Source organism: Gekko japonicus, unplaced genomic scaffold (genome assembly GCF_001447785.1).
Source record: "Gekko japonicus isolate JY-2015 unplaced genomic scaffold, Gekko_japonicus_V1.1 scaffold2068, whole genome shotgun sequence".
Lineage (NCBI taxonomy): Eukaryota > Metazoa > Chordata > Lepidosauria > Squamata > Gekkonidae > Gekko > Gekko japonicus.
The window spans coordinates 265,517-293,336 of NW_015165307.1; the positions used below are offsets into that span (position 1 = coordinate 265,517).

The window sequence follows — 27,820 nt, forward strand, 5'->3', positions numbered from 1 at the left end:
TGTTTTCCTTCGGTATTAAACCCAAACATATGGTAACCTGAGCCTGTTATTCCTGGTTGGTCCCTGCATCAGCAGTTCGACGCAGCTCCCCTCTGAAACGAATTCGTACAGAGCAGTCACCAAGTATGCAGCTGGTCAGAGAATGTGACAAAACACCCCAGTGTGTTTTGGGTACTGCCTTCCTCAGTGGCACAAGAAGTATCATCAAGCTAAAAAGCTCCTGGTGAATATAGCAGCCTTCAAGTAATCACCGCATACTAATATAGGCACAGATATTATCTCAAAGTCTCTGTCTCCTCAAGTTTAGTACGTCAGTGTTCCCTCTAAGCTGAGTCAGTGTGAGCTAGCTCAGAGTTTTTTAGCCTCCGGCTCACATATTTTTTGCCTTAGCTCAGGAAGGAGGGCTCCAGAGCAAACTAATTTATGCCATAGCCAAATGGCTCGCTCACAACTTTAATGCCAGTACCTCAGAAAGCAGAATTTTTGCTCACGGGACTCCACTGCTTAGAGGGAGCATTGCCATAGAAAGTGAGTTGAGTTGAAAGTGAGGCGAATCCTGACAGCCTACATTTATAACCAGGCTTCTTTAATGTCCTGTCACTATATACGAGATGCAAGCACATAACTGGATCCATAAATGGGTAGGGTAATATCTGTACGAGCATCGAACAGTATTCAAGACCAACTGGAAGAATTCTGCTCCGACGGAGCTCCGACGTAGGATGCTCTCTCTGCCCCTTGAGCTGTGTAGAACCTCAGAGTGGTGGTGGGAGTCTGTAACAAGGAATGCCCGCCCACCTGAAAGGCTTGACATCCGATCAAGGTGGTCCTTTTCTGAGGGCCCCTGGGCTACGTGCTGCTCCTTACAAGCTGAACAGTACAAGTTGGCACTTCCTGGTTGGTCACATGGTTTCTGGTGTACAAACTCGCCATGTGTGTGGCCCTTGCAAGGAACAATATGCACTGGCCGGTATAAAGAGTTTTAAAAAGATTTCCGTTGCGCTGTTTCCCCCACCCCCGATGATTCTGTATCCCCATGAGTGATTGCTGGTTTTCTAAAGGAAGTTGTAGAAGTCACATGCAAAGCCAGTACTTTGAGGGGAAAACCTTGGATGCACGATGAGAGCCAGTTTGGTGTCATGGTTAAGTGCGTGGACTCTAATCTGGGAGAACCGGGTTTGATTCCCCACTCCTCCACTTGCACCTGGCTGGATGACCTTGGGCAAGCCGTAGTTCTGATAAGAGCTCTTCTTGAAAAAAGAACAGTTTCTGTCAGAGCTCTCTCAGCCCCACCTCCCTCACAGGGTGTCCGTTGTGGGGAGGGGAAGGGAAAGGAGTTTGTAAGCCGCTCTGAGACACCTTTGGGTAGTGAAGGGCGGGGTATAAATCCAATCCATTCCTTGAGACACTTTGCAGTCAGAGCGCAGTGGGCAGCGAAAACACTAAAAGCCTCATTCCCTGTGAGCCTACTGCAAACATTCAGAATGCTGCAGGCTGAAACGGTCAGGTGAGAACCTCATTGGATTCCTGAGGTGGCAAGCGACCAGCTCCATGCGCCAAATGCATGTTTGTAACCCTTAGGAGCAAACAAATAGGTCACATGGAGATAGAACGCTCCCTTCGGTGGATGTATCATTTAGACCAGACCCAGGAATCGGTGCTGCTTGGTAGGATGTGAATCCAAACGTTAGTCTGATAAAACACAGAGAGTGGCTTTCAGCTGTGATAACTCGCCACCAGTGTTCCCTCTCAGCTGAGTTAGTGTGAGCTAGCTCACAGTTTTTTAGCCTCTGGCTCACACATTTTCATCTTAGTTCAGGAAAGATGGCTCCAGAGCAAACTAATTTATGCAGTGGCCAAATCGCTCGCTCACAACGTTAATGCCAGTAGCTCACAAAGTAGAATTTCTGCTCACAAGACTCCACAGCTTAGAGGGAGCATTGCTTGCCACCACTCCACCGAGCTGCTTTTAGTCCTGGTAGGGGGGGAAGAGGCTGGAACGCTTGTGGATCTCTGTGCATCACTCTAGGCATTGCGCCTGCGCAGAGCAGGTTGTATCTGGGCTGCATCACTTCAGGCTGGGGGGGGGGGGGGGAGGAAGGGGGGGAGAGAACATGTGACTAAATCTTCCACCAGTGAAGCACAATCCCTGCACCTAAAATGCTGGGTCTCCAGAAAGGTACGTACTTTGACCTTAAAAATCTAATCGGGATGTGGATTTGGATTAAGATCGAGGCACTCAGGGCGGAGTGGCCTGTGTGCTTCCTTGTTTCCCTGGCAGAAAACAGTGTGGGGGTAGGGGAGTGGGTTGCTTACCTGTAACTGTTCTTCGAGTCATCTGTGCATTCATATTGGGCTTTGCGCTCGTGCAGAACACAATCTTGGAAACTTCTAGAGCTACAAAATAGGCACAACCCCCCCCCCCCCGGGGGGCAGCAGACTTGGACCGCATCTCTCCCGCTCGGTTCCTTTTTCATTCACTGCAGCAGTCCGGGGGAAACTTACCTGAGGAAATCCTCTCAGGGCCATGCCATCTCTCTCCTTCATTTGTGGGTCTCTTCCCGCTGGCTCTTTGCGGGTCTGTCTGCCATTGATCAGAACCCTGCCGGCGGTGAGTCCCTTTGGGGCCGCCCGCACCACCTCTGGCCGCTCTCCGGCCCCCGGCGTCCTCTTTCAGAATGCCAGAGTGAGGAGTCCTCAGGCATGGCTACACCGCACCGAGGGCCACCTCCTTGCCAGCCTGGGGACTGCGATTCCTCATCCCACCCACCCCGCCTCAGCCATGCCCTCCCAACCCACCTGACCAAGAGCATCAGCACAGAGGAGGCTCCCAGGAGTTCTCAGAATGTTTCACTTTGAGGCTACTGGAGGGGGGGATGTCAGAGATCGGTCTCCCAAGGATCCCTGGTCCTGAGAGCTCACACCTCGGTATAATATTGAAACTGAGAAGACTCTGGGCATCGATGGGACTCTGCTCGCCCTCATGCGCAGTACCAGGAAGATGACTAGGGCTTGCTCTGAAGACGAGGGCTGTTCATATCAGCCATCCCGCTCCCTGTGTTACTGGGAGGATTGCTCCTCCCCATACCTGGTGTGCTGTTCATGTTGCGGGACTCATTACCATGATTTTTCACTCCCCATCAAGAACAAGCTATCCAGGGATCGGTCCCCACATCTGCTTCCACCTCCACCGACGTATAGGACGGTCAGCACACTCACAGCCTTCAGAAACGGTCTCTAAACCACTGAGGTTGGCCAGACATTCCTGTGTGTGCTACCCAGCTACTACTTAACATTATTGAAGCATTTGCAGTCAGTACCTGAACTTCTGCTCGACTGGCCACACTGCCACCCTCCGCTGACATCACGCATTGAGTACTGTGGCTCCCGCCAGTGGCAATATTGCAATGGCCCTTCCAGCTTCGATACAGAAACTTGCACCAAGCACTGTAGCCCCACCAAAGCCAGGGATCCATAACCCGTCACGGTGTTCTTCTCACGTTCTCCATTGAGATCATCGTGGTCTTCATCTGGGCTACCTGCCCCTCCCATTGGCATCGAAGGGTGAATCGGATAGCTGGTCTGCTGGGAATGAATCCGATGTTCTTATACGTCCACCGCTACTTATTTCCTTCAGGGGGATGGTCTGCTTTATGTTGAACGAGCAATAAGAATGGTCTTGTATATATAGGGGGAGCCGTGTCATTCAAGACAGAGCATTCAAGACAGGCTTGGTAATTTGTGATTCCCTTTGGGGGCAAAGAAACTCCCTGGCCTTCCGGCCACTTCCCGACTCCCGCAGATCCACGGCTCTTGCTTTCCACGAGGAAGTGGCGAGGATCACAAAACAACAAATGTGGTCGGCAAAGCTCATTGCTGATTGTGGCTCCGGGCAGTTGGTTGCAGTGGTAGCTTTGAGATGACATGCTTGGCTACAGCTCCTTGGGTCTCACGGGAAGCCAGAGTACACATCAAAGACCTTATGGTGAAAGAATCCCCCTTCAGTGCCAAGACGAATGACTCCTGGGAAAGAATCCTTCAGCTGGGAACCACTGTGAAGTCAGTGGGCCACAACACTCCCATGTATCCCGAGGCTCCAGACATTGGCAGATGGCCACCAGGCAACCTTGGGGGAGCTGCAAGGGCTGGTCTGTTGGGTTCTGTTGGGACCCCTGACCTATAGGAAATTTTTCCTGTCTGGTTGCCATTCATCATTGAGGACCCAATTGTCTTCTCACAACAAACCCTCTTCTGGAATACACCCCCCCCCCCGGTTTTGGAGTCATGCAGTGGACCTCCTCCTACCTTTGGCAACATCTCCAAGCCTGGGAATCAGTCACTTCAGACCACTGGCTCCAAACCACAAAATGACTAGGATACTCAGGGTTTGTTCGCTTCCGTCCTGCCCCACCCACCCTCTCCCATTCTCCTCCTTTGGAAGGAAGCTGTAGAGCCAGTGCCAGGCTCCCAGAGAGGCCGAGGGTCTTGTTCTCAGTTATTTGGTTTTGTAGAAGGACTGAGGCGTCCATGCCATCCTCTGTCTCAGGCGCATCTACCAGTTTGTCAAGACAAGGAAGTTCCACGTGGTGCCCCTGGCTACCATCTTGCCAATCCTGTTGGTGGGAGCATGGTTTACGTCCAGAGACCTCAAGGGAACCTATTACTACATATATCTGTTCAACTTCAACAGCATCGATTCCTCAAATTTGTGTCAGGCAACCATCACTTCCAGTACGAAGGATTACTCTTGGGCCTTTCTGCTTCACTGAGGGTGTTCGCCGAGAGCATGGCAATAGTTGCAGCTCACCTGAGGCATCTCGGATCACGTTTTTCCCCATGCGTAGACTGGTTCCTAACGGCGTTCTCCTACTCAGCTCTCCTACCCTGGGGTTACGTGTCAATGGAGAGAAGTTGCGTTATCGAGCCTTTCCAGAGCAGCCTGTTCGTGGAAGCCACCGTGGCCTCCATAACAGTAAAAGCTTTCTCGTGAAGCCTATCAGAGTGAATGCACAGGTGACCTCTTGAACAACAGGTACTGGTAAGCTACCTGTTCTCTCTGTGCTATTTTCTGCCAGTGCAACAGTGAGCCTATTCCATCTCGAGCTCCTCAGCTCTAATCCAAGTCACACACACCCTCCCCCAGTAGGTTTTTACAGTTAAAATACTTTTCAGGAGATCCACTCTTAGTATTACGTGTGAAGGGACTTTGTTTGTTTGGTGGAGCACTTCGTCATGTGAGCGTGCCCCTCCCCCATCTGAGGCGCTGGAGCCTAGTTGCAGGTTCTACTACCCCTGAGCAATGTTCCCTCTAGGCTGTGGAGTCTTGTGAGCAAAAGTTCTACTTTGTGAGCTACCGGCATTAAAGTTGTGAGCGAGCAATTTGGCTGCTGCATCAATTAGTTTGCTCTGGAGCCCTCCTTCCTGAGCGAAGACAAAAATGTCTGAGCCAGAGGCTAAAAAACTGTGAGCCAGCTCACCCTAACTCAGCTTAGAGGGAACACTGCCCCTGAGACCTTTGGTCAGAGTCACAGTATGGAATTCCAGCATCTTACAATGATCAGACCCAGGGGTGGTGTCTCTCCCAGAAGAGCAGGGCAGGTGACGTGCTGTTTAGAATATGTGGAATGTTCCTCTTCCATCACACTGCCTGCCTAATAAGAAAGGAACTTGTACTGTTTTCCAGAATGTGGCTGATCTGAGATCAGTAGTGATCATCTTTTTTGCCAGGAGTGCCACTACATGCCAGGGTCCTTAGCCAGGTTACTCAACACAGGGCTTTGTGAGAAGATAACTGTTTATTGGTAAATCCAGTACTAGAGACACGTGTACAGCTTGTGTCAGGAATGGCCGCCAATACTAGGGCCTCTGACTTATACTAGAATCAAACATTCCTCCGGTAAGCATGAGCCAATGGATACATCTCGCGCGTGCGGGCAGAGCAAGCAGGAAAAGCAAAGGCTGTTAACTTTCCCAGCCGAGTAAAACTGCAGCTGGAGCATCTACAAGGTCAAGCCTAAGATAGCAAACAGTTGGTGAGCCAGGGAGAGCTGAGACAGAAAACAGTAGGGCACCCCTCCACATTCCAGGCCTATGACAGGGCTACCTGACATCACAGTAGCACAAATTGTTACCATAGTGTGTGGTGCGCATGTATACGTGTGTGTGTGTACGCACATCATACATTCTGGTGTGTGTTTGTGTATGTACACACACACACACACACACTTGTTCCACAAGTTTGACCAGCCATATCCTCTAGACCTTTTTGAGTCTGCGGGCACCTTTGGAATTCTGACACTATGTGGTGAATGCAGCCACAAAATGGCTGCCGAAGGAGGCGGAGGCAGAGCCAGCCACAAAATGGCCACCGCAGCTCATCGTCAGTCATACCATAAAGATCCTTGTGTCGTGCCAAAGTGCCATGTTTTTAAAGAATCTGCACAGCCAATCAAATCTCCCAATGGTCAATAGCCCCGCCTGGCTCCGCCCACTTTAAAAAAACACTTGGTGGGTGCCAGAAGGCAGAGTTGGCAGGTGCCACGATGCCCACGGTCACACCGCATTGGGGAGCCCCTGTGCTAGGTCAGATTGGTAGCTGTGGGCATAGGTGGCAACCAAGATCTGCTCCTGTTTCCTGTAGTAAGGCAGATTTCTTGAGAAACTCCCAAGAAGTGGGTTTCCATTCCCTTTGCTGTGGATCCCCCGGTGTCCCTCACCCTCTCCTCGCACAGAAACCACTGAAAAGAGCAGCCAGGCCATATGCTGGTCCTCGCCAGCAGCCCTTGAGCCTAGTTTGAATTCTGCTGAGCAGCTCAGCTCCAAGAGAATCCCCGCAGAAGCGTAATTTTAGCAGTCCCGGGGAGGGTCTTCCTGAGGAAGTGTGATTGCTTTTTTTTTTTCCTCCCCCTTTTGCATGTCGACTAACCTGTTGAATCTCTCTCCCTTTTCTGTTTGTCCCCCCCCCCCCATTTTTTATTTTATTTTACCGCTTCTCTTTTTGGGAATCTCCCTTCCCCCACCTTGCACTGTCTGCATGCCGCAGGACGGGGCTCTTCACACCTGACATGGCGTTTGAAGCCATAGTGAAAAAACAGGTCATAAAGCTCAAAGAGCCCAGTTTGAAGTGTGTTGATTTGGTGGTCTCAGAGCTGGCCATGGTCATTAAAAAGTGTGCAGAGAAGGAAATGGCTCTCTCTTCTTCTCTCCCTCCCTCCCACCCCCCACCCCCCCTAATCGCCCTACCTCTTGCTAACACCCGGAACATGGCTTCTTGCAGTGTCCATTAAGGAGATCCTGGGGTATTCAAGGGAGGGCAGATACCCTTGCCTTGGCCACCTTGGTTGCTGGGGGGGCGCCTCTGCACCGCTGTTGCTTGGCACAGAGCCTCGGGGCACCGTCCCCGTCACAATTGCTCTTCTGAGCAGCTCCGTGTCCAAGGATGTCACATGTTGATTGAAGAGTACGGGTCCATCCTTTTGTGAGGATGCTCTTTGGTACAAACATAATAATATAAACATGGCAGTGCTCCCCCAGTCACTTGTGGTAGCCCTGTGTGATTAATCCCACAGCAAGCAGCTTTCATTCCGCCCGAGACACTAACCAGCCAGCCTAGTTTGTCTTCCTTCTATTAAACTCCGCAAGGGACTTGGGCTGCTTCCCTCAGGTGGGCCCTTGGGGAACCCGGAGCTCAAATTAAACCCTGCAATAACGTGTCTTGGGTTTTCCCTGAAGGGACTGCCAAGTTCCTTATTGGCGCATTGGTCTCCCCAATGGGTAAAACTGGGAGGCAGCCCCGTCCCACCCCTCTCCCTCTGTGTGTCTGAGTGAGGCTTAAGGCTGCCGAAATCTGAACTCTCCTCGCTTGCCTTTAGCTTGGCTCTTACCCCAGGCTGCGTGAAGAGACGGAGAGAATTGTCACAACGCACATCCGGGAGCGTGAAGGAAAAACCAAGGACCAGGTGAGTGGCTTCCCTCATCTGTCCCGCAGGGGAAAAAAAAAGAGAGAGAACCTTTGTGGATTGACTCAGCATAATAGAGTCGAAATTGCTTCTATTCCTGTTCGCCGAGCACTCAAAAGGACTCCGTTTCTCCCGACTGCATCACTGATGCAACAAAGCGAACCATCGTTCAGTCTCTAGAAAGCTGAGTTTGTTTTCTGAGCAGGGACAAAGTATGCAAGGGGTAGGGATGGGTATGAACCAGGAAAATGGAGGTTAGTGGCGTTTCGTGGTCTGTGGGGTCTCACGAGCCAGGACGAACCTTCCCCGCTTCACGAATCAGTTCGAGGTTCATGGATCGTGAGGCGGTACGCTTGCAAAAGCCATTTAAAGGGTTCCCTTTAAACTGAGCTGCAAAGAGGAGCTAGCCCAGGATCGCACAGGGCAGTGAGAGCTGACAGCTGAGAACTGACAGGATCTGTGTCTGGGGTGTGTGTGTGTCGCTCCCCGCCAAACACAGACCTGGCTCGAGGAGCCCACCAGCCGAGGCGGCACAGAGCTGTCAGCTCTCACCGCCTCGTGTAATCCTGGGCCGGCTCCTCTTTGCAGACCTCCAAGTCAGATCTGGGGGCGGCGGGGAGAGACCTCTCCCCCCCCACAGATCCTGGGGGGCCAGATTTATTTATTTGTTGTCTTTACTGTTTTTTTGCAACTGGAGTCACAAACAGCAAACTCATCCCACAATAAACCTTGTTTCACAGAAAAAACACGGTAGAATTTAAAGGTCGCCACGGCGAAAGTTGTTGTGTGATTGAAATCCCTTCTCAGTTGACTCGCTGAGTCGTGCGGCGGTCAACGAGTCAATTGAGAAGGCCTTTAAATCCATTCTCAGTTCACTTGTGAGTCGTGCTGCAACAGCGGCAGCACAGCTTGAAAAAAACCTATTTAAAGGGATCCCTTTAAATGGCTTTTGCAAGTGGCTTGGAGAAGGCATTTAAAGGGACCACAGTCTCTTTAAATACTTTCTCCAAGATCCGCTGCCGGCGCCAGGAAGTCTTCCCATACAAACCCACTGGGGGGTGGGGTTCATGGGGCTCATGAGGGCGAGATGGGCACAAACCAAGGTTTGCAAACCATGAACCGGGCTTGGTTCGTGACGAACTTTGGTTTGTAATTCGGTTCATCACTATCCCAGAGAGTCTGATGAATAACTAACCCGAGCATTGAGTCCAGTGGCACCTTTTAAGACCAACCAAGTTTTATCCTGGGTCTAAGCTTTGCGTGCACACAAAAGCTTATACCCCGAGTAAAACTTGGTTGGTCTTCAAGGTGCCACCAGACTCAAACTTTGTCCTGCTGCTTCAGACAAACATGGCTACCCACCTGAATCTATCTCCTGAGCATCTTTATTGTTAAGTAGCTTCCCCCGTTGGATTGGGGCCTCGATTGAAGATCAAGTGGTTAATTCTGCCATTCTCCCAATCTCAAGCATCTCTTTAGACTGAGCTTCTCTTTGCCCCTCTGGAAGCAACCAACATTTTGTCTTACAGCTAGCCCAGTCTCGTCACATCTCCGAAGCTGAGCAGGGTCGGCCCTAGTTAGTATTTGGATGGGAGACCTCCGAGGAAGTCTAGAGTCACTGCACTTAGGCGGGCAATGGCAAACCAGCTCTGAACTTCTCTTCCCTTGAAACCCCTGTTGGGTCACCATAAGGACATAAGGGAAGCCCTGTTGGATCAGGCCAATGGCCCATCCAGTCCAACAGTCTGTGTCACACAGTGGCCAAAAACCAAGTGCCATCAGGAGGTCATACAGCGGGGCCAGAACTCCAGAAGCCCTCCCACTATTGCCCCCCAGGCACGAAGAAGACAGAGCATCACTGCTCCAGACAGGGTGTTCCATCTAGACCTGGGGTGTCAAACTTGCAGCCCGGGGGCCAAATCAGGCCCCCGGAGGGCTTCCATCAGGCCCGCAGTGGAACTGGCCAGCTCCTGCTTCCAGTTGTGCTGCTGCATCATAGCTTCCTTCTCCAGACTCTCTTAGTCACTCAGCCATTTCATGTTTTAACCTGGGTCCTCATCGTGGCCCCAGTACAAATAAGGAGGCTTGTCTGCATGACTGCCGTCTATCAGGGTCCTTAGTCAGGTTACTCAACACAGGGCTTCATAAGAAGATAACTGTTTATCCAGTACTAGAGACACGTGTACAGCTTGTGTCAGGAATGGCCGCTAATACTAGGGCCTCTGACTTATACTACAATCAAACATCCCCCCCTGTAAGCATGAGCCAATGGATACATCTCTCGCGTGAGGGCAAAGCAAGCAGGCAAAGCAAAGGCCGTTAACTTTCCCAGCCGAGTAAAACTGCAGCTGGAGCATCTACAAGGTCAAGCATAAGATAGCAAACAGTTGGTGAGCTAGGGAGAGCTGAGACAGAAAACGGGAGGGCCCCCCCCCCCCCACATCCCAGACATATGACAGGGCTACCTGACACTGTCGACCAATGAAAAACAACATTTGGGAGTTATCTCCTAGCATTTCATCTTGCTTGCGCCCGAGGAGCTCTGTGCTCAGGTACAATGCACGCGGGGTGCTTGGCTTTTCTTTGGCCAGGGCATCAGCCAGTCAGCTCCTGCTTTAGTGGCCGGCTGGGCCAGCCGCACTTGCTGTGTTCCCCTCTTCCAGTCTCAGGTCCGGCCACGTGGGCGGCAGAGAATTGCAGATCCCAAACCAGGTCTTGTTTGAAAGGAGCTGCCCACTAGCGCAGTCGCGGCACAGATTGACCGGGCTCGCTGCACAAGGGCAGACTCTGACGTGCCAATCCCAGAGGGGCTGAGACGACAGTTCTTCCCTGGAATCGAAAGGGCTTGGAGCTCTAGGGTAGCTGGGCACTTCCCTTGGCAACGTGGTAGCAAAAGGCCTGGTCACTTCTGGGCACAGCATGCACATTTTGAACTGTTGCAGTGCAGCTTCTTTGGGCCAAGCAGAATGAAAAATCCTGTGAAAACATGGATGCTGACTTAGAAGAAGAAGAGATTGGGTTTATACCCCGCCCTTCACTCCCCAGAGGAGTCTCAGAGCAGCTTACGAGCTCCTTTCCCTTCCCCTCCCCACAACAGACACCCTGTGAGGTGGGTGGGGCTGAGAGAGCTCTTGACAGAAACGGCTCTTTTTCAAGGACAGCTCTTATCAGAACTATGACTTGCCCAAGGCCATCCAGCCAGGTGCAAGCGGAGGAGTGGGGAATCAAACCCGATTCTTCCAGATTAGAGTCCGCGCACTTAACCACTACACCAGACTGACTTAGAACATTTCAGTTACAGTCAATGCACTTGTAGTCACAGAGCTTCTTTTCTGGCATGTGAAATCGCTTCATTCTCCAAGATATAAGGACAGAGGGACTCACATTCTAGCTGTATCTGAAGAAGTGAGCAGTGACTCCTGAAAGCTCATGTTAGTCCTTAAGGTGCTCCTGGACTCTTGCTCCCTTCCAGCACAGCGACCCTCCGAAACAGTCACCTTCCTGCAGTTAAGCATTGTTGAACTGAGTTGACTTGTTGCTGGTCCGCTGAACTTGTCTTGTATCGTTCCCCTTCTCAGATCCTCCTGCTGATTGACATAGAGCTGTCCTACATCAACACTAACCACGAAGACTTCATTGGATTTGCCAAGTGAGTGTCTGTTCCCAAGTAAAGGCCTAGCAAAGGGGAGGAGCCTTTTGTGGCCACAGAGTAGCACAGGAAACTGAGAGATCACAGACATGTGAGGATAAGAAACTCCTGCTTGAAATCTCTTAAGTGGGTAGCTTACTAATTAGAAGCAATTCTTACCTCTGTCTTCCCAACAAGTGCAAACGTCCTCTGTGCAAAAGAGAGAGGGCACGCAGCATTTCCATTTGTTCTTGAACTTGTATCCCTACCCCGTTTTAAAGTCTCAGGACTAGTAGTGCCGCGTGACGGAGTGAGCTCCCGTCTCCGTCTCCTGCCAACCTAGCAGTTCGAAAGCAAGAAATTGCAAGGAGATAAATAGGTACCACTTTGGTGGGAAGGTAACAGTGTTCCGTGCACCTCTGCGTTTAGTCATGCTGGCCACATGACCATGGAAACGTCTCTGGACAGCACTGACTCTTTGGCTTGGAAACGGAGATGAGCACCACCCCCTAGAGTTGGATTCAACTGGCTTTCGGGCAGGGGAAACCTTTACCTTAAGTCACAATAGACTTGGATGGCCCAGGCTAGCCTGATCTTGCCATATCTTGAAAGTTAAGCAGGGTCAGCCTTGGTTAACATAAGAACATAAGAGACACCAATGTTGGATCAGGCCAAAGGCCCATCCAGTCCAACACTCTGTGTCACACAGTGGCCAGAAATACCAGGTGCCATCAGGAGTTCCACCAGTGGGGCCAGGACATTAGAAGCCCTCCCACTGTTGCCCCCCCCCCCCAAGCACCAAGATGACAGGGCATCCCTTGCCCCAGAGACCCTATCTATACCTTGTGGCTAATAGCCACCGATGGACCTCTGCTCCATATGCCTATCCAATTCCCTTTTGAAGCCGTCCCTGCTTGTAGCCGCCACCACTTCCTGTGGCAGTGATTTCCATGTGTTAATCACTCTTTGGGTGAAGAAGTACTTCCTTTTATCCGTTCTAACCTGACCGCTCAGCAATTTCATGGAGTGCCCACGAGTTCTTGTATTGTGACAAAGGGAGAAAAGTACCTCTTTCTCCACCTGCTCTATCCCATGCATAATCTTATAAACCTCAATCATGTCACCCCCTCAGTCGTCGTTTCTCCAAGTTAAAGAGCCCCAAGCGCTTTAACCTTTCCTCATAGGGAAAGCGTTCCAACCCTTTTATCATTCGAGTTGCCCTTTTCTGCACTTTTTCCAAAGCTATAATATCCTTTTTAAGGTGTGGTGACCAGAACTGCACACAGTACTCCAAATGAGGTCGCACCATTGATTTATATAGGGGCATTATGATATTGGCTGATCTGTTTTCAATACCCTTCCTAATAAGTTAGTCCCTGGATGGGCGAGCACCAAGCAAGTCCAGGGTGGCCACGCAGAGGCAGACAATGGCCAACCACCCCCGAATGTCTCTCGCCTTGAAAACCCCACAAGGTCACCATAAGGTGGCTGTCACTTGACAACAGAAGCAAAAACGAAAGTGATGGGGTGACCGTAAGTCAGCTGTGACTTGAAAGTAAAAGAAAAAAAGAAAGTGACAGTAAAATATGGCTAACTTTGTCTCGTTGGTCTTTTCCTCTGTGCCCAAACTTTTGCATCTATCCCTCTAGCTGTCATAATAAGATGCAATGCAATGATCGATTGATTTCTGGGGATGGTTATAGCAGAGTTTAGTGTTATTTTTCCTAAGGCCCCGGTTCACAAGGTAGTTAGAATAGGATAAAAAAGGTAAAGGTTCCCTTGCTCGAAAGCCAGTCAAGTCCGACTCTAGGGTTGCGGTGCTCATCTCCGTTTCAAAGCCGAAGAGCCAGCGCTGTCCAAAGACGTTTCCGTGGTCATGTGGCCGGCATGACTAAACACCAAGGCGCACGGAATGCTGTTACCTTCCCACCGAAGTGGTCCCTATTTATCTCCTTGCAATTTCTTGCTTTCGAACTGCTAGGTTGGCAGGAGCTGGAACTAGAGATGGGTGCTCACTTCGTCATGCAGCAACTCGGGTCTCGAACTGCTGAACTACTGACCTTCCACAGCCTGCAGTTCAGCTTCTTAACCACTTGAGCCACCGCAGCTCCTTAGAATAGGATACCTTGTGCCAAAACAAAGGTCACCGTTTTTGAGAAACATTGTGGGCCAAGGTCGTAGGAATAGAACTGTCCTTAGATTTGTGTTGGTGCTGGACCTCATTCATGTTTGGAAGAGAAGAGAAACCCTTCCAGCCCCACTGGTCATCTGAGATCCCAGTCCAGCGGGGGGTGGGGGTGGTAAGGTAGCCTGAGCAGCGTGCCCGACTTTCCTTTCTCTCTCCCTGTGTGTGTGTATGTGCGTGTGTGTGTGTTCTGTCTGTCTTCACATGTTGCTCTTCTTCTCAGTCGGCGTGCTCCTTCCTCTTCTCTTCTAATCTCTCTTGTTTTTCCCTTCGCTCTTCCCTCTGGACGCCTCTGCCACCTCTTTCCCCATGGCCCAAGCTGTTTCACTGAGCAGCACATGGCCGCAGGGTGCGTATCTGCCTGTGGGAGTCCCTGCTGTGGCTGGTGTCCGGCTTCTCTCTAACTCTTTGGGGTGTTTGTTCGGGGGGGGGGGATATGGAGACTGGAAGCGATCTTTGCAAACAGGTGTCCACAAATGGGCTGTCCAGGAGGGCCTCTCTCTGGAAAGCAGGGTGCCCGACAGCGCTCAAGGTGTTTGTTTTTGCCGCGCTTTGGAGACGTCAAGGCACAATAAGGTGGTCTGCCGAGGGTTAGGAGGCTCAGGCTTTCTTGCCTTCATATGGGGAGAGGACCTTGCTTCTCCGTCAAGCCCTCCGCATGTCCCAAGTTTGGAAGCCAACTAGTAAGTTGTGGCAGTATTGGTGGATTCCCTCAACGGAGAAACCGCAGTTCGAGGTGGGAGAGGATGCTCCTAGATCTCCAAACCCCCCCCCCCCCCGAGTCTGTATTAGTCAATAATGAGATAGGTTATGAATAGGTTCTACATACACAGAATTTCAACAGAATCAGGTATTGGGGGCAGTGTTCCCTCTAAGCTGAGTTAGTGTGAGCCCGCTCACAGTTTTTTAGCCTCCAGCTCACCCATTTTTGTCTTAGCTCAGGAAGAAGGGCTCCAGAGCAAACTAATTTATGCAGCAGCCGAATCGCCCGCTCACACCTTTAATGCCAGCAGCTCAGAAAGTAGAATTTTTGCACACAAGACTCCACACCTCAGAGGGAGTACTGTTTGGGGGTACTTGATTTGATGAGAAACAGAAGAGTAAGGTGCCTTTTGAAAACATGGCTCAAGTTGCCTGCAAAACGCTCCAGGGACGGCGGGGGGTGGGGGAGACAGAACCTTCCATGGATTGCGTTATTACCCGCCTCTTCCTCTCTCGCGCCTCTGGATACGTCCCGCTCACCCCTCATTCATCTCGCCCGCCAGTACAGATGGCCAAGGGGCGTTCCATTACTACGTTAGAAAGCCCCAAGTACCAGGATTAAAATTCTCAGCCCCTGCTCTGCAGAAGGACTAGAGTCGGTGGGTTCAAATCACGGCACAGTGATGTAGGCTGGATTTTAGAGAAATAAATCTGGATCGGTATGAACAGTGAAACAGGTGGCTTGAATAATTAAGGTCCTTCTGCTTGGAGGTATTTAATGGAGCAGTATTTGTGGAGGGTGGATTTCTATAACCAAGTTTCCCTTCAGCTCTGCTTGGGAGTGAGGATAGCGTCTCTTATCTTAATGGGAGGAGCTTAACATAAGCAAAGCCAGTGTTGGATCAGGCCAGTGGCCCATCCAGTCCAACACTCTGTCACACAGTGGCCAAAAATACAGGGTGCCATCAGGAGGTCCACCAGTGGGGCCAGGACACTAGAAGCCCTCCCACTGTTGACCCCCCCAAGCACCAAGATGGCAGAGCATCACTTGCCCCAGAGTCCCTATCTATACCTTGTGGCTAATAGCCACTGATGGACCTCTGCTCCATAGGTTTATCCAGTTCCCTCTTGAAGCTGTTCATGCTTGTAACCACCAGAGCTTGTCTTCAGTTGCCACGTCTTTTAAATGTGAGGCCCTCCTTAAGCTTGACTGCAGCGGTGGGCGGGAGGGGTCTACAGTCTTAGCGTGCTGTTTGGCCTCAATCAATTTATTAGTACGGTCATTGACCAAATACGTAAAAGAACCGAAAAGACATCAGCCGGTAAAACAGTAAAATGCGTACAGACGCTATCCAGAATATCAAACATTAAAATGTTAGGAATAAAATTAAAGTATTAAAAACTCTAAGTACCATATTCAATATCTAAATGCTAATGGCTTGTCGCTGTTTGGACTCTAGACAAGAGCCCACATGCGTAAGGAACATGCCTTTGGAGGTTATTTTTATTTATTCGATTTCTAGACCTCCTTCCTCTGTGAGACAGGGCTCAGGGCGGTGTACGACAATAAAGTAAAATTCATGCATAATTTCGTCATTAAAAACAATAAATCCGTTAGTTGAACAATTAAGACACTAGTTAAACCAATTAAATTGTGCTAAAATTCAGTTGTGCCCCTGTCTCATAGCCCCAGAAAATAAGTGTGCCAGCCAGGCAAGGACAGGTGAAAAGACAGGGGTGCCAGCCAGATGGAAACCGTCGCTGTCCTCAACCAGATGCCTGATGGAAGATCTCTGCCTTACAGGCCCCGCGGAGCTCCATGAAGTCCCACAGGGCATGGGTGTTATTCGGCAGAGAGTTCCACCAGGTTGGGGCCAGGGCGGAAAGATCCCTGGCTCTGTTCGAGGACAGCTGGATCTCTCTCGGGCCAGGGACCACCAGGAAGTACTTACCCGCAGAGTGCAGGGCTCTTCTGGGGGTATACCAGGAGAGGCGATCCTGAAGCTACGACGGTCCCAGACTGTTTAGAGCCTTAAAGGTTAGCACTAAGACCTTGTACCTGATCCGGTACTCCACCGGAAGCTAGCGCAGGCCATACAGCGCAGGATGAATGTGTGCTGTTCGTGGGGTCCCCGTAAGAACCTGCGTTGCCGCGTTCTGAACCAGTTGGGGTTTCCAGGTCAGCCTCAAGGGAAGCCCTACAGAGAGCAAGGTACAGTAGTCCAATCTGGAGGTGGCTGTTGCATGGATTACTGTGGCTAGGTCAGCTCAGGGCAGGTGGGGAGCCAGTTGCCTGGCCTGGCACAGCTGGGAAAACGCCAGCCTGACATTTGTGATCTGGGCCTCTATCGATAAGGAGGCATCTAAGATCACACCCAGGCTCTTGCCCGTTGGTGCCGGTAATGAGGGCTCGCCATCAGGAGCCGGGAGTTGGCACCCCAAGCTTGAAACCTCTCCCCAACCGCTGGGATCCCCAGCCTGATGTTGGCACTCCCGACGAAACGACAGCCCAGTAATCTAACAAACCCCCCATTCCTTACAGATCTGCCACAATTAATACAATAGCTACAACAGAATATATTAATAAGACTAAAGTATAATAAGAACCGAGGCCTCCCAAATCAAACGCCCTCCCACCCGTACGCCCTTTGACCCACCACTAATAGTAATCTAATCAATACTACGGAGCCTCCTATAATGACTAAAAAGGGGGGAACATCTAAAATTTGGGAAAGGAACAAGTTAAAGAGGCCCCTTGCGATGATCGCCTTTGCAGGCATGGGATCTGGTGCCACAGCCAATGCCTGGAGGGGGGCCATCCCGGGACGGGACTTCCGGCTCCGTGCATCCCTTCTCTGTGCCTTCGAGCAGGGCTCCCCGACCTTTTTGAGGCTGCAGGCCTCTTTGGGATCCCGACACGGCGTGGTGGGCTCAGCTGCAAAACGGCTGCCACAAAACACCGGCCGAAGCTCACCTTCGTCCGCACAGTGGAGACCTTTGTGCTGTGGTGGCAGCTGTGGCCAAAGCAGTGCTTTAAAAACAAATCCGCACCGCTAAGCAAATCTCCAGCGGCCAGTCAGAGGCCTTGCTCGGCACCACCTGACCCTGCCCATTTCTCTAAAAACACTTGGAAGGAAAGCTGTCAGGCACCGTGGTGCCCAGGGGCGCCACGTTGGGGACCCCTGTTTTAGCGCATCTTTTCCCTTGGCATTTGGGTGCATGTCGTTAACAGAAAGTGCCTGGCCTTTTTTTAAACCCCAAGTCATCCTTGTAAGCCTAACTCAGCATTCTTGGATGCATGAAGTGACTCTTGTAGTGGCTGTCAGTGGAACCCGAAGCACGGCTTGTTCAGAATGATCTGTCTTCTCTGTTTGCGGACCACATCTTAGTCATCAAGGTTACATTTTCTTCAGAGGTGAACACTGGCTCTGAGAACAGGCCGCAGTGAAGACCATTCTGGCCTGGCAGTGGCAGCATGAATCTCCTTGAAATGCTGCATGCGCTCCCGGCAAAATGGCAGTTTCAAGACCGCTCTAAGCAGAAGTGTCTTTATGTGGTTGTGACATGGTTCGTTGCTGTTCTGCCAACCAGGCGCTGACATTTTCATCATCCGCACTCCCTTAATTCTGCCGGACTTGAGCAGGACTGGATGTTGGCTTGGGGGGGGGGGGGGCCATCCTTTTTGAGCTGGCAGGTATCTCTGGAATGACGACACAATGTGGTGGGTGGGTCTACAAAATGGCTGCCAAAGGAGGTGGGGCCAGCCACAGAAGGGCTGCCACAGCTTCAGTCAAATGAGGAAGATCGTTGCGTTGTGGCGGCAGCTACTGTCAAAGCAATTTTTTTTAAAAAAGTATTTGCACAGCCAGTCAAATCTCCAATGGCCAGTCAGGAGGTTTGCTTGGCAAAAGCTTCACCTTGCCATGCCCACTTTCTAGAACCACCTGTCCGGCACCAGGAAAAGTGTTGGGGACCCCTGGCTTAGTGTACAACTAACCAGGGCTATTTCTGGGCAGGAACGCACAGGAACGGAGTTCCAACTGGCTCCCGAGTTGGCCACGCCCATCAGGAACTCATTAGCATAATAGGCCACACCCAATAGCAGAAACCCATTAGGATTGGCTACATTAGGGGTGTGTGGCCTAACATGCAAAGGAGTTCCTGCAACAAAAAAAAGGCCCTGGGTTTTGACCACAAACAAGGTAAACAGAATAAGAAGGGAAAGGTGGGTGTGGCTGGATGACCACACTTCTGGTAACATGGGGGTGCAGCCTAATGTGCTAATAAGCGGTGCTGTCAGGGGTGTGGCCTAATATGCTAATGAGTTTTGCTGTTGGGTGTGGCCTGTTATGCTAATGAGTTTCTGCTGGGCTTTTTCTACAAAAAGAGCCCTGCAACTAACTAATAACACACAAGTTGGGTGACGGCACAGTGTGCCTTTCTAGTTTTGTGCTCGGTGTAAAGCCATCTTTTTCTTGTCCTCCTTCCAGCGCCCAGCAACGGAACACCCAGGCGAATAAGAAAAGAGCCATCCCAAACCAGGTATTTATTGACACGCGCCTTCTCCTGTCCTAGCCGGAAGTCCTCTAGCGCTGGCAGGCTGAGTCCAGCTGCTCAGGCACCGTCTGCGTAGTTGGCAGGAGCCAGGGCATGGCACGGCCCCGCAGAGGGGAGGAGCTTGGCGCCCCGTGCCGCTTGCAGGCCGAGAGCAGCCGGCCTCCACGAGTTTGTTTGCTCCTGAGCTGCTCAGATTGGTATAAGCCCACTAGGTGCTTTCCCTTTGTGCTGTTTCCCTCCAAGCAAAAAATGCCGCCAGTTGGATTAGAAAAATCTCAAAAAACAAAAACAAAAAAACCCCCAAACCCTCAGAAGAACGTAACCCCAAATCCCTGATGCTGTCGGCCTGGACTCCCTTCTTGTTTCCGAGAGGCAGGGCGCGAGCGTGGGACTGGGAATGTAATTTTGTTGCACGAAGTTAGTCTGTATGCAGTGCCCACCTATGTTGATTCTTGTTTGGAAAGACTGTAATGAAACATTAACACTGTACAATTGTAATTAATAGCATGTAACTTTTTTTTTCCTTTTGCTGTTTTCTCTTGCTTTTCCTTCCCCCCCCCCCACACACCATTTTTGTGCTTTCTGCTCCCCCCCCCTTCCCCTTCTCACTCCATTATTTGGTTTTTTTTCACTGTTCTGTCACCTCGTCGTATTTTCCCTTATTTTACCTGCACCACTAATTTTGCCAACCTCTAAAGGGGGAGATACTGGTAAGTACCCGTATACCGTGCCTAGTGACTGATGCCGTGAAAACCTGGTGACGGAGACTTTCTCCCCCCCCCCCCCCCCCAAAAAAAAACCAGATTGGGCCGTTTCTCTGCCACGAACAAAGTGCACTTAACTGTTGAGAAAAGCCAAGTCCCTTCCAACAGCATTCCCGGAGATAACAGACCTTGGGAACCTTAGGTGACGCTGTGATAAAACTCAAAAGAGTTCTGCACAGCCAGCAAGTGTCAGAACCCACAGCCAACAACTGATCATTAGGTTCAAGAGGCAACTGCTATTCTTAACAGAATGTCAGAACCCACAGCCAACAACGGGAGTACACACTTCTTTAGAAAGGGGATGCTTTTATTGAAGAGCCATAGATGCATTAACATAGTCACTGTTAAGAACAGCAGTTGCCTCTTGAACCTAATGAGATATAGGGCATTCGTATGCACACCCCCCACTGCGCTGGCTAGAAGCAGCAAGCGTTACTATGCGAAGCTGGGAATATTTCAGCTCCCACGGCTGGCCACCTGTACTTCTTTAGAGATAAGCATTTCAGCGCTAAGCAGAGAGAAAGCAGAGAGAAAGGAATGCAAAGGCCATTTACACAGACACTGAAAGAACATCCCAACCGCAATGGCAGCATAGCTGACAGCAAGCGGGCAAAGAATGTAAACTGTAGATAGGGACTGTGGCTTCCCGAAGGTTGGTAGCGGCCTCGTCCGTTGGGGCTCCCGGTAACAGTCTCAGAGCTGGGCGGGGCGGTATTGAAGGCTCTTCTTGCGTACTGATCAAGAGAGGGCCATAGAATCAGAGTCATAAGAGGCCATACAGGCCATCTGGTCCAACCCCCTGCTCAATGCAGGGTCTCAGTCTGCGCGGCTAAGGCTGTAAGGCAGCAGTCGTGAGAGTCTGACCCACAGATCAAGCAGTCCACAAGACTTGCAAAAACGGTGCTTTCTGTATCTCATGGTCAACAAGCACTACAGCACAATGAACAAATTCCTTCAAATCATAAGAAAATCCTAGTGTAAAAATACATCATCAACGTTGTCTCCGGATTACATGATGGCGTTTCAAAATTGGATCTTCCTCAGGAAATATTAGAGTAGTACAAAAGCTCTCTTGCTCGTAATGTGCTTGACAAAAAGCCATGAAAGATAACACATTCAGACAAGACACTGATCTCAATAAGTATTCAGGCTCAAATATGCTGCTAAGCTTCTACCGAGAGTAGATCTGCGGGTCAGGGTGGAAGCGGCACGGGCTGTTTTTGCCCGGCTGGTGTCCGTGGTGACGTGAGCGGCTGCCAGCCAGGCTGTCTCCTCTCTGGCTATTTCTCGGCATGTCTGTTCCTTACGCCCAAACGTGCCTCTAAATCCTTGGTGTTCTACACCCCTCGGCATTGACCATTTGCATTCTATGGGTGTCTCCTCAAGCGGCCCCTGCCCCTAACACAGAGGGGCTTCTTAAAAGTAGCAGGTGGCCACGAAGGGCTCCCCGCTCAACTCCCCTCTCGTGGGAGCAGAGCACCGTAAGCATTGGAAGTTGGAAGTTGTCAAGGAGGATAGGACAACACCGTCTCAGCCCAAAAGGGAAGACTTAAGCCATCTCTCGTTCGCAGAGAGCCTCCTTTCTCTCTCTCTCTCTCTCTCTGGTGAGACTGGCCATTGGAAGAAGACTTCCTGCACTCTAGGCAGGGTTTGGCCCCACTCAGAAGGACTGCTGCTTTATTCACTCTGTATTTGGAGTGGCGATATTTGGGGTGGCGGAAATAGTCCCCAGCAGAAGGGATGTGTCTGGAATGGGCGTCTTCTGGAGAATGTCACCGCTTTGGCTTCCTGCAGCTCCTTCAGGCCACCCCAAGCTCTTGTCTTGAAGGAAGGGTGTTAATCAGAGTGCGATTAACAGAAGTGGGCATCATAAAGGGTGCATAGTGTGCGACATAATCACGTGGCACCGTGTGGAACTGTATTGCCTGTCCACTTCCACCCCAGAGGGGTGTGTCTCCATGTGGAGTCTTGAGTGAGTGCCAGCCTCCGACCTCATCGCTGCAGCGGAGAGGAGACCGAGTCCGTTGACACACATGCATTCGCACTCGTTTCCCTCGCTCGGCTAGGCCAATGCTGCTCTGTGCTTTTCCTTTAAGTGCACCAGTTTTGGAGAGAATTGGAACCCCCCCCAAAAAAAAAAATCTGTCTGGGAGGTGTTGTGGATGGTGGTCTTTGAAATCAAATGGGGACAGTCGTTGGCTGTGTGAAGAAATGGAATTGCCAGAAACTTTTAGATGGAAGAAATGTATGTTTTTAGAGTAGCACAGAGGAAACCGCTTCCCACTTCCCTCATTGAGATGGATTTCTCATGCGCTTCCTCAAAAAATGTTCGTCTTTAATGACGCGATGCCGAATTCATGTGCCCATGTTGCTAGTGCATCTTCTGGTCCGTCATCATCATTTGGCTTGATTGCGTTGGGGTGAGGGAGTCCTTTCTCTTCAGGGGCTGTTTCTACTAGCTGAGAAATCCTCGTCCTTAACTTGCATGTGGCGCTCCATTGACTTGCTCTGGCCTATCAGATCTCCAGCTTGTTTGAGCTTCTTAAAGAGTCTCAAAGTTCTGACGAATCCACTTTCACGATACTCTAAGGCTAATTCTGTGCACGCCGTGGAACAGCGATACTCAAAACACCAATGTGCTGCAAGAAATCATGAGTCATAGGAATCTAAAGCACCCGTCCACAGAGGCAGCTGCCCGCTATGTGCCTCTACGTGAGTTTGAGTTCTCTGGAGGGGCTCTCAGAACAGAGACTCATACAGAAATGCAGCGGGTGGCTCCTCTGAAGACAGGTTGCTCTTACTCAAAGAAAATCTCGGGAGGGGTGGTAACCCGAGAGTGCGGCGTGCCTCCGGTTTTAATTCGGCATGCAAACTACTAAAAGTGCAGGGAACTGCCAAAGAATCTCCCGAGGGACCCCACCTGCTTCCCGTACCTCCGATTTCCACGGTGGGGCTCGGTCTTTCCATTGCTGAGTGGGAGAATCGATTGTGCTGCAGGAACACGGTGGAGATCTGACTGGCGGGGCCGTGTCTAGTGAGCGTGGGGAGCTTCAAGGACCCCTCCCTCCCCCCCACCTGTCCTGCCTCATCCAGGTTCTCTGTCGGCCTGAGTAAAGGATGGGGGGTGGGCTGGGGTCGCCTGAGCAGATCTGGAAAGGTGAGGGGGTGTCGGAGGGGTCCCACTTAGCCTGCACTTCTTGCATCGGCTTGGGAAGCTGAACCGAACCGTACTTTGGGCCAGCTGCCGTTCCCTTTCCACAGCTGCTCACCAGTCCCTCCTGTAGTCGCTGTAACCCTCTGTCTAAGTCTTCCGCCATAGCTACGGGGCATGCTCGCCTTCTTCCACTTACCCCTTAGTGCCTCTCCAGTGTGCTCGTTACTAATCCGTGTGGCAATGCTAACTTGGACAGGACCCTCCCGGGGGGGGGGGTGTCCATGTCCCGCCGGGGCTCCTGCAGCTCAGCCCAGCTCTTGTCTTGCAAAGTCGGGTGATCGGAGGAAGGGTTGATCATGCGGCGGCCGGCCCGGAGAGCGGGATACGAATCGCTGCCTGAAGAAGGAAAAGGCTTCTTAAAACCCTGCTGGAGAACGGAGTGAAAACGAGGGCGTGCTTGTTGCATCGTGGGTTCAAACTGAAACAAAGCTGCTGCGATCAGAAATAGGGCCCGACTGGCAATCCCATTAGATTGCACCAAGTCGCAGGTGGCGCGATGCACCTCTTCCTGGGACCAGTGTTCTCTCTAAGATGAGTTAGCGTGAGCTAACTCAGTTTTTTTAGCCTCTGGCTGACACATTTTTGTCTTAGGAAGCAGGGCTCCAGAGCAAACGAATTTATTCAGTAGGCAAATTGCTCGCTCACCACTTTAATGCCAGTCGCTCACAAAGTAGAATTTTTGCTCACAAGACTCCACAGCTTAGAGGGAGCATTGCCTGAGACCCTGGAGGGCTGTGCTGCTGGTCCCAGTATAGACAGTCCTGACCTGGATAGACCGAGGTTCCGACACATGAGCACATGAAGAACTCACCTGAAGCTGCCTTATACTGAATCAGATCCTCGATCCAGCAGGGTCGGTATTGTCTGCACAGACTAACAGCCGCTCTCCAGGGTCTCAGACTGAGGTCTTTCCCATCACTTCCTGCCTAATCCTTTCAACTGGAGATGCCGGGGATTGAACCTGGGACCTCCTGCATGCCAATCAGGGGCTCTTCCACTGAGCCGCGGACCCTCCCCATATAAGGCAGCCTCGTGACTGTACTGCTGACATGTGACACTGGGCAGGACGCTTCCAGCTGCCCTGTTGGCCCCAAGAAAAACCAGCGTATTTTGGCCGTTTCCTGATGAAATCATAGTTCTCCTGCGCAGTTTGCAGAAGCACTTGTTGACCAGTATGGTTTTGGGGAAATGGCCGCTCCCGCCTCTCTTCGAAGGGCTTTGTAAACTCTGCAAGTTAGTGAAGTCTGGCAGAAGCAGCGGCTGCCCCCCCCCCCACCCCAGCGCTCATCCTACTGGGAGCTGCTTTGCTAAGCTTTATTCCGGAAGCTTCCGGCAGGTGGGTGACAGCCACCGCATCTTTGCTTCCATTCTGGGCTTGGGGGGCCTGCTTGCAAAAGCCATCTTTTGGGACGCCGTAAGGGGGAAACGAGGTACTGCTGATCCGTGGCCGGTTTCCAGAGCTCAGCGTACGGCGCAGCAGCTCCCGTTGAGTCTGGATGAGCAACCGGGTGGGTCAAAGCGTCTGCCCTGGTATTGGCTGTCTCTTGGCATCGCGTTCCCTGCCCGAGTGTAGAGCAGCTGCTTTTAAGCCTTGTTCCCTCTGGGGAATCTGTCCCATGTCGGCTTACCCCGTGCAGTGTGTGTGATTCTGGAGCACGCGCTGGAGAGTTACGGTCATTCTTCTCTGGCTCTCAATTGCAGGGTAGCGGGGGTGGGAGGTAGCAAGCTGTCTCCTAAGGAAACACGTTGGTCGTTCTTGATCTCAAGCAGTAGAAGCTTCCGGGAGTTCCCTGGACACTCAGGGTGCGAGAGAAACGGCTTAGGGAAGAAGGGCCGGAAAGGAACGTATTCAGAACATTCAGTCTTGGGACATTTTGCCTTTAAAATGGCTTCCAGGGTAGGGTTGCCAGGCCTGGATACTTGGGGGGGGGGGGTGTACTTTGGGTGTGGATCCGGGAGAGGGCGGGGTTTGGGGAGGGGCCTCAGCAGGGTACAGTGCCACAGAGTCCACCCTTCAATGCAGCCGTTTTCTCCAAGGGGGGGGGCTGATCTCTGTCAGCTGGAGATCAGTTGCAAAAGTTGGGGGTCTCCAGGCCCCACCTGGAGGATTTCAGAGTGACGGTGCGCTGTCGCCCTGAACGTCCCCCAGATCAGTTTTGCAGTGGAGCAGGGAGAAAAGCGTCAGTATCGACGCTTTCACGGTGGAGTCCATTTGCTCTTCGCCGCGCTCTGTGTCCGAAAGGTTGACGTTTGGCTGTAACACAAAGGAGCGAAAGCCCAAGAGTGCATGGACCTCACCACAAAGAGTAGCGTAGAATCCCCCACCTGAAGCGTCTGGAAAGAGACGAGGTCATTCAGTCAGGCGTCGTTCTTTCCCCATCCCTTCCCGGTTGCGAGCTGCTACGGACATCGCTCTGGGAACCTCACTTTGGCTTCTCTTCCTCCTTGCCAGCGTGGGGTCACCAACTTCAGGTTGGGAAGTTCCTGGAGATTTGGGAGTAGAGCCCTGGGGGCAGCGGGGTTTAAGGACGGGGGGAGAGCACAGCAGCAGGGGACAGTGCTGTAGAGGCCCCCATCCAAAGCAGCCCTTTTCTCTGGGGGAACCGATCTGTTACCCAGAGAGCAGTTGTGATTCCAGGGATCTCCAAGCCCCCCCACCTGGGGGTCAGCAGCCCTACTGCTGCAGCAGCCAGTGCACACCAACAGTCCTGCTTTCCGTGGCCGCTCACTTCTGAATTTGCCACCTGCTTCGCCAGGCTTGAGATTCCTAGGGTTGATCTGTGGTGAAATTAAATTTAGAAGTTCCACCTGGAAGGGATTCTCCCTGGTGAGATGCTCCCTTTGCTGAATATCGGTGGTCCTCCTTAACTGGGTGATTGTGAGCCGTGGAATCCCTGCCCAGCATGTCTGGAACACAGTCTCAGTTCACAGGGTAAGCATGACTCGAGTTTCTAGTCCTCCTAAGTTCACGGCACTGTAAATCGGTATACTGGAAGGCCGTTCCGGTTAGTGAGGTTCCAGTCCTTATCTGAATTAGTGTACTGAGCCTGGCACAGGGTTAGACACATCCCCCTCCACCGTGTGTTTTTTCCTCTTGCAAGATAGCCTGTAACCTGTCCGACCTTCCTCCCCCCTCCCCTTTCCATCCTCCCCTCCCGTTCCTCGATTTCCTCCAGGTGATCCGGCGCGGCTGGTTGACCATCAACAACATCAGCATCATGAAAGGCGGCTCCAAGGAGTACTGGTTTATCTTGACGGCCGAGAGTTTGTCCTGGTACAAGGACGAGGAGGTACGCAGACGTCGCGGTGACGGAGGATATTCGGGTTACGCCCTAGAAGCCAAGTCTGCATCGCACCAACGTGCGAGCGGGCATTCGAGACCCCCCCCCCCATCGCCTCTGAAACAGGCCACTCACTATGTTGACGTAAACATTTTGCTCCAGAAGTGAATTTCCGGCATGAAAAGAGGTGTAGCGTTTGAAGAGTACCCCCCCCCATGGGTCGTCCTCCCCCCATAACACATGCACACTCCCTTTGCTCTTGGTCTTCAGAGATAACTGTCAGGCTCCCTAGCCATCATAAATCAGTGGCCATCATACTGCAGGTCATTCCTGACATTTTTCAGGCTCCCTAGCAAGATCACACCACACACAAAGGCTTCTTGAGAAGATAAAGTGTTTTATTGGTAGTCCAGTACTAAAGAACGAGTATACATCTTGTGTCAGGAATGACCTGCAGTATGATGGCCCCTGACTTATAGTATAATCAAACTCTCCCCCCCCCCCAAGCAAAAGCCACTGAATATATTTCGAGTGCGCGGACTGAAGCTCGCAAGCAAGCGGCCGAGCGCCCAAGCCGTTAACGTTCCCAGGCAATAAGCAGCTGGGAACTATAACAAGGTCGGGCCAGAGATAGCAGCCAGAAGCGAGACAGAGGTGAGCTGGGAACAAAGAGGAGGTGCACCCCTCCACATTCCAGCTCTACGACAGGGCCACCTGACATCAACGTGATTAACTCATTTGAAATTCGAGTCCCTGTCTTGCTTTATTGCTGATGACACTGTCGTTGTTGAGATCCGAAACTGGACTTTGCAAGTTACTGAAACAGGTTATTATTTATGGTACTTGGGAAGGGTCATCAGTGAATTATCTCAAACAAGGATTTTCTTAAATTAAAAAACCCTTGTGTACGAACTGTAGGACCTGGAGCATCAGTGGGGAGAAAATAGAATGCCTGGCCCCTTTTAAATACTTGGGGATAATGTTTCATTGCCCTGACCTGTGTGGCCCCATTTAGCCTGATCTCGTCAGATCTCGGAAGCTAAGCAGGGTGGCTCGCCATGGCCTGCCCCCTGCACAGGGTGGCTCGCCATGGCCTGCCCCCCTGGTTAGCATTTGGATGGGAGCCCTCCAAGGAACGCCAGGGTCACTGTGCAGGGGGCAGGCCATGGCGAGCCACCTCTGTCTCTCTCTCGCCTTGAAAGCCCAATGTGGTCGCCATAAGTCAGCCGTGACTTGACAGCGCTTCCCACCACTACCACCGTTGAGTTATCCCGCTTGGAAAACTCATATCCACTCAGCCACAAAAATGGCTAGAGTAACCATAAATGCTTTTGAGGGGTTTTATTTGCAGCAGGGAGGGGTCATTTCCAGCAGGAGCGCACAGGAGTGGAGCTCCAGCAGTAAAGAGCCCAGGGGGCGGGCACATGCAACAAGCCCCACCCCCTGCTCCCAGCAGCCCTCAGTCAGAGCAAGAAGCAGCCAGGTAAGTTGCAGAGCCCCCCCCCCCCAGGCCCAAAACAATCACGACGCA

The 27,820-nt window shown here is 51.6% G+C and overlaps 1 protein-coding gene across 1 annotated transcript in view; it reads left to right on the top strand.

The window, feature by feature from the left end:
* The window catches only part of DNM2 (dynamin 2), a 103,325-nt gene that overhangs the window by 54,041 nt on the left and 21,464 nt on the right, over positions 1-27,820 (top strand). Inside the window, exons 11-15 of the mRNA XM_015410445.1 lie at positions 7,872-7,958; positions 11,537-11,607; positions 18,964-19,015; positions 19,729-19,740; positions 26,185-26,298. Coding sequence (XP_015265931.1) covers positions 7,872-7,958; positions 11,537-11,607; positions 18,964-19,015; positions 19,729-19,740; positions 26,185-26,298 — 336 coding nt within the window. The remainder of the gene's footprint in view (positions 1-7,871; positions 7,959-11,536; positions 11,608-18,963; positions 19,016-19,728; positions 19,741-26,184; positions 26,299-27,820) is intronic.